Below are 6,539 nucleotides of genomic sequence, written 5' to 3'. Positions count from 1 at the left end.
TGAATTGTGAGTGAGAAGTGAGATCCCTTGGGCCTCAGCATAAACATCAGTTCCTTGGGGAAGCCTTCCCTGCGCCCTAGGCGGGCCTGGATCCCCTTGCTGTGTGTTCTCAGAGCTCCCTGTAGCTCTGTCAGAATGCACTGGACATTTATGTAGAGAGATCTGTCCCAAGGTGGGAGGTATAAATGTGGAATAAGGACCTCAGTCTCATTCGGATTACTAAGGCTTGGTATTGTCCATCTTCCACTTCAGTTTCATATTTGACTCCTCCGGTGGTAGCTCAACTAGTAGCTCTAAGGACTCTTACAGCCCATGTTCTTTTTATTCCGGGAGTGTTGAGATTGGGGTTAAGGGCAGGCATTTTCTTAGGGGGTTTCCTGTGATAACTGGGAGTCATAAGCAGCTTCCGTGGATACTGTGATCACTTGGGGGACCTGGGACTGTCAGTCCAGCTGACCCCAGCCTTTAGTCTCATGACACTTTACTCTTTGCCTCACACCTCACACCATGATATCTGCTAGCAAGTCAGTAGCCACAGTTTCATCTCTCCACAGTCCAGACTCTGGGGTCTGTGGCCCAGGCAAGATCCATTTTCCATATCTGTATCTCTCAAACTTGAAGGGCAGTTCTTGCTACACACTTTCTCTCCATACCACACCTACAATAGGAATCAAATTTAATAGGCCTGTGATAAGTATTTGTGGGTAAATGAAATAGGGCCCTGCTCTCACAGAGTGTACATTCTAGTTGAGGAAACAGGCCATAATAAATTCAATACATACACAGGAACTCAGTTTGTGATAAGTAATATGAACGGAAGAAATTGAGGGATGTGATAAAAAGTAGCCACCACAAGGAGGGGCTACTTTAGTGGAAGAATAAGTAGTGATCCAGGTGAGTAATGACAGGGGCTTCGACTAGGGGACAGCAGTGGAGATAGAGAGGCGGTACACCTTTGGTGGTTGATTAAAAGGGGTAAGAGGAAGAGGAAGAAATGAAGAATTCTCAACTAGATGAGCAACCAGGTGGATGGTGTCATTTACTGAAATGGGGAAGACTTGGAAGGCATGAATCAAAGTTCCATTTTGAACATGTTAAGTTTGAACATTTCAGGTCCACATGAATATGTCAAATAGATAATTCTGAAGCTATGAACTCAGGAGTCCTCTGCATATAAATGAAGCCATGGGGTTTACTGTGATTTGGAGAAGAGGCTCAAGTCTGAGCTGTGGGGCCCAATGTTGTTTAGAATTCCAGTTGAGAAGGATGAGTCTGCAGGGGGAGGGGTCAGAAGGGTCATCCAGAAATGTAAGAGAAAAACCAGGAAGTATAAAATACTGGAAGGCAGGAAAGGAGGGTGTTTTGAGATGGAGCAGCTGACAACATTCAGAGTCTGACCAATGGCTAGAAAAAAATCAGAATGCCAACCTGTTTTTTTCTGGTTCCCATTGGTGTGCTCTGGTTCTGGGGCACTTCCTACTCCACTAGAAATGCTCAGCCCAGACTTCAACTTCCCTTAAACATGGATCTACCCTAAAACATAGAAAATGTCTCCAAACCTAACCCAGTTATATACACACACTCACCATGCTCATTCATCCAATCACACAATTATTGAGTGCCTGTTATTTACCAGGCCTTGAGTATAAGATAGTGAGATGGGGGAACCTAGTCCAGGCACTCAAGGAGCCCTCAAGAGCCTACAGTGTATCAAAGAAGACAATCACCCAAATATATAGTTATAAACTGAGAGGTGCCATGAAGGAAAAGTATAGGGCACCATGAGAGCCTGTCAGTGTCACCTTGTTTAAATTATGCATGACATGCACGGCATCCATCTTTCACACACAATCTCTACTGTGCCACAAGGCCACCCTGAGCAGACTTGGGGGACTGAGTCTAGTCTCAATCCTCCTATAAATGTGCCTGTTTCCTCTTCTCTACAATGAAAGGCTGAAAGGTAGACTGGATCACAGATTCTTAACTTAGGGCCCGTGGATGGGCTTCAGGGATACACAAATGAATGGGAAAATGTGCATTGTTTTTCCTTCTGGACAGTAAACCCATAGCTTTCATCAGATCCTTAAGAGGTGTTGTGACCCAAAGAAACCCAAGGACCTAAGGATTAGATAATTGTGTGATGTGAGCCAGGACAGATGACAAAATGATGCACTTTGGAACTATTTGTTTCTTGGATACCATACCCTTCCCTTGACCTTGTCAGTGTGTAGAGTAATAGAATAGAAGGCCTGATCCCTCTTCTATGGATGGTTAAGCTTAGTTACTATATGAAGGTACCTTAGAGAAAGAATGGGAGGAATCTACCATTGGTGGCTACTCTCCTGGAACAAAACAAAGAAAGGTTCCCACCCCACAAAGGAAGTCTCTATTACCCTAGTGTCACCTGCTCCATGGTCACCTGCCCTGGGTCCACTCCATCAGATCCATTCGTGGCTGGAGTATAGTCACAAATGTATGTCCATACTAGAGGCAAGGTTGGGATGTTTACACAATGAAATTTTCATTTGAAACTAAAGGGAATGCTCCCCCTCAAAAGAAAGCACTTTGAGATTAACTGATGTCTGTGAATTAGAAATTCTTGATTCAACTTGTAATAATGTCTAGACAAAAGACAGCTGGTTTGGCACAGTCTTTTGGACATTAATATCCTGTCTCTTCCTTGTCTCCTCTAAGAGGAGAGATTCCCATGGGTGCTCTCTGAGGTCAGGTAGGTTTCCAACCCTTCCAGAACCTGTGCCTTGATCTGTCAATGGTTGGCCAGACTATGGGAAAGAGAGGCACTTTCTTTGGGATCTAAAAGGTTTCAGGTACATGAGTTAGAGGTATGTGTGGGGTAGGAGGGACAAAAAGGCGGAGACAGAAGCCTGTGCATAGCCATTGTGTTTTTATTGGATCTGGTGTATTTCTTATTTTACAAAATATACAGAGGAGCCAAAAATGCAAAGCAGTCAACAGTGTTCTGATGGGAAAGGGAGCTTCCCAGGGGCCCTTCCCCTTGATCCTAGCTAATGGGACAAGCAGGTATATTAAGGAGTGGCAGCATGGCAGGGATGCTGTTGATGATATGGGACCTGGTTCCTATGATTCCTGACTTCTAGGTGTGTTCAGGGGCATCTCTGGGTAGATTTAATAGAGCAAGAGGCGACACTAGATGGGAATTGGGGGGGCTACCTGGGGGGTTGAACTAAAGCCTGGGTAGATCAAAGATTCTAATGAATGCCCCCCACATTGGGTGTAGATGCTATGCCTGCCTCCCTCCTTCCCTTTTCTTCTAATGCATCCACTGGGTGGTCCCTAACTCACTCCATACTGGTAGGCTGAACCTTTGGCAGGAATTAGCCAGGATATCTCCCAGCCATATTCTTCTGCTGCCACCATACAAACAGGAAGGAAGGAGAGAGAAAAATGCTAGGGATGAGCCAGACTTCACGATCCCAGAATCTCTTGGCATACTGAACATGGTATGGAAAATTTCTGGGGTGTTTCTAGGGAGCCAAGGTCTTCTAAAGAGCCTGGAAACTCATATTCTGGTGGCAGACCTGTGGAGCTCAGAGTCATAGCCTTAGCTCTCACCATCTCTAGGCCTTTCTGCTTTACACTCCAGCTACTTCCTAGGACTTAACCATTGCCTGAAGCCTGAGAGTTCTCCCTTGTCCCTCTCCTAGGGAGCTCTCTGAGGCCCTGGTCTGAAAGGCCAATCAGTGCCAGGGACAGAGCAACCTGTCTGAGAAGGAAAATGTTTATGATATCAGGGATGGGAGAAGCACCATAACAGGAGAAATTTTGTCTAGTGTTGTGGTTTCTAGAGTGGGGATTGGAGGTGGAGAACCACTTAATTCCTTCAGCAGGGGCATCCTCAGCACGGTCAGGGAGGGAGTGGGAGCTGTTGGGAATTGGGAATACCAGCTGATACACTCTGCCTACTCCCTGGTTCCTTCGGCTCCAATGATCTGAACCACTGAATCCCCAGGCTCTTGGATTCCTACAGGCCCTAGGGCAGGTCTAGGGTGAGGAGAGAGCTAGGAAGAGAAAGATGAGGTCCAACTGGACTAGGGCTAGAGCATGGCCCCCCCAGGACAACTGATCCCCTCTCCTGGTGAGCTAGATGACATTGTCAAAGAGCTGCATGGACCTCATGATGTTCTCATCCTGTAGCCATGGTGTGAGAGAGGCAGATTGGAGAAAGAAAGAAAAAGAGCTTGTCAGAGGCAGGGAGAAACACAGAGAGGCAACGAGGAAGGAGACACCCAGAGAGACCAGAGGTGAAGAATGGCAGGCCTCCCCCAGTTGTGAAGGAACAGGATTGGGAGTGGGGGTGAGTTAAGGAGCCTTCTCCTATATCATTGAGTTAGGCCCTGAATCCAGACCAGGGAAATGTGGAGGGTGGGGACCTGTACCTTTTGACAAGATTCAATGAATTCCTCAATGGTCACCACGCCATCCTTATTCCTGTCCATCTTCTGCAAAAAGGTAGTTGGGAGGGAGAACAGGATGGATGGCAGGAGAGAGGCAGGTAGAATTCAGGCAAGTTCCCTACTGGGACCTCACCTTCTCTTCACTCCAGGACCCTCCAGCCTACCCAGTCCCAAGCACCTGGAAGAAGCTCTCCACATGTTCCCTTGGGGCCTCCTCTCGGAGTGCAGGATACGTATACTTGCCCATCATGTCATAGATGGACTTCATGATATCAAGCATTTCCTGTTAGACCAAGAAAAAGAAAAATAGGATCCCTCTTCAGAGCCTCTAGCCTCCAAACCAGGAGGCCGAGGCCCTAGGCAGGCATCACCCTGCTGGTGATGCCTATGTGGGTTACATTTCCTTCCTGTGGGCCTTTTACACCTCCCCTCCAGCTCTTCAGTTGCCTTGCACACCTCCTTGGTGATGCAGCCGTCCTTGTTGAGGTCATACAGGTTGAAGGCCCAGTTCAGCCTGTCATCTATGGTTCCCCGAAGAATCACTGACAAACCAGCCACAAAGTCCTGGGAAGGAGGCAGGGGGGAAACATGTCTTTAGACACCCTTAACCCAACCTCCTCTCTGGGTTTGGCCTATACATTCTGCCCTGAAGCCCTAGGCCTCCCTGCCCCACCTCCTCCAGCTTACCTCAAAATTGACTGAGCCATCATGGTTGGTGTCAAAGGCATTGAAGAGAAAAGTGGCATATGTGCTAGAGTCTGCAGAATATGTGGGGATCAGTCAGCTTGACTTCCAGACAGCAGAGGGCTTCCTATCTCTATGGGATTCCCCAAACACCTCTTACCATTGGCATTCCCAGCCCCTCCAGAACCCTCTCCCCAACTCAGCCTAGAGATGAACAGCTGCTTCCTTGCAGGCCTGTCCCCTCACCTCCTTGAGGAAAGAACTGGGAGTAAATCTGCTTGAAGTTCTCCTCACTGACAATTCCGCTGGGACATTCCTGGGGAGGGGGGAGACCAAACTGAAGACAGAGACAAACCCCCTTCTACTGACTCTTCTTTCAGACCCCGCTCTCCTCCATGCCCAGAGAGTCCCAGGCAAGGACAAAATCTTCATGTCTCCCAGAGGCTCAGCATGCAGCTTTTCTAATGGGAGGCAAGACTGCTCCCAGGACTCAAATAAAATATAATATAATAAAATAAAAAACACAGAACTAACCTGACAGTCTGGTCTGCCCATCTCAAACAGGCCAGAACTCCGGCTAGAAGTTCGGCCTGGGAGGGGAGGAGGAGGGGGTTCTCCTTGCGCCTCCCCTTCCCTCTCACACCCCAAAGCCAGGCCACCTTCCGAGAAGTCCTGGATAGGCCCCGCCCTCCTGTTGTCCCACCCCTCACCCAGTTTGGCTGGCCTTGCACTCACGTTCTTGAAGCCTCGGTACAGGACCTGCAATTCTTTGCGAGTGAACTTGGTTTGCTCTTGCAGCTGCTCCAGACCCTCGGGCCGGTGACACACGGTGGACAGTTCAAAGTCATCCTCCACGCTGTCTGCGAGGGTTAGGGGGGACGAGGGGAGGGAGAGCCGAGCCTCAGGCCCGGTCCCCACAACCCTTCTTCAAAATCACGGACCCATACATCCCCCTTATCTCCAACTCCAGAGACCAGCCTGCCAATTCACTGGACCCCACGCCAAGGACATGAAGGCAAGGAGAGAAGACACTGGTCAGCTTCGAGGTCTATCAGCCCAAGGACAGTGCCTGGTCCCAGAGCCAGGGATCCGACCCGTCTCAGCCCCCTGGGCCCTTGGTTCCTGGTTGGAGGGAAAAGCCCCAATCCCATCTTCATCCCAGAAGGGGTTGGAGTAGTAAAGACAGGTTCAAGCTCTGGGACTTCCCGCACCAACTCAGATCTGCCCAGTCCCAGGCTTGCCTTTTTCCAGATCCTTCCTTCCTACCAAACCCCGCCTACCCCAGCCATGCCTGAGCCATGCCCCGCCCAGCTCCAGCCAAGCCCCATCCAGACCCCACCCCTGCCTCCGCCCTGGGTAAATCTTAGCCAGGGCCCCACCCTCGGCCCCATCTCAGTACCCTCCCCAGCCCCCAACATC

At 49.3% G+C, this 6,539-nt stretch overlaps 1 protein-coding gene and 1 long non-coding RNA gene across 17 annotated transcripts in view; one reads left to right on the top strand and one right to left on the bottom strand.

Annotated features, from left to right (window-relative positions):
- The window catches only part of LOC102246063, a 6,816-nt gene extending 1,176 nt beyond the window's left edge, over positions 1 to 5,640 (top strand). Inside the window, exon 3 of the long non-coding RNA XR_314273.2 lies at positions 5,501 to 5,640. This is a non-coding gene — a long non-coding RNA (uncharacterized LOC102246063). The remainder of the gene's footprint in view (positions 1 to 5,500) is intronic.
- The window catches only part of KCNIP2 (Kv channel interacting protein 2), a 21,147-nt gene continuing 17,492 nt past the window's right edge, over positions 2,885 to 6,539 (bottom strand). For 10 of the 16 annotated variants that reach the window (XM_014549424.1, XM_014549423.1, XM_014549427.1 and 7 more), the window contains 6 exons: positions 5,856 to 5,980; positions 5,367 to 5,436; positions 5,124 to 5,194; positions 4,893 to 5,000; positions 4,615 to 4,719; positions 2,885 to 4,481 (listed from right to left, as the gene is read on the bottom strand). In XM_014549424.1, the coding sequence (XP_014404910.1) occupies positions 4,362 to 4,481; positions 4,615 to 4,719; positions 4,893 to 5,000; positions 5,124 to 5,194; positions 5,367 to 5,436; positions 5,856 to 5,980 (599 nt within the window). In that variant the 3' untranslated portion in view covers positions 2,885 to 4,361. The remainder of the gene's footprint in view (positions 4,482 to 4,614; positions 4,720 to 4,892; positions 5,001 to 5,123; positions 5,195 to 5,366; positions 5,437 to 5,855; positions 5,981 to 6,539) is intronic. The other 6 variants (XM_005878277.2, XM_005878278.2, XM_005878279.2 and 3 more) reach the window with 1 other exon arrangement.

This window comes from Myotis brandtii, unplaced genomic scaffold, assembly GCF_000412655.1.
Source record: "Myotis brandtii unplaced genomic scaffold, ASM41265v1 scaffold550, whole genome shotgun sequence".
NCBI lineage: Eukaryota > Metazoa > Chordata > Mammalia > Chiroptera > Vespertilionidae > Myotis > Myotis brandtii.
Note: the sequence above shows the minus strand (reverse complement) of the source record. Positions and strands in the feature narration are given on the sequence as shown.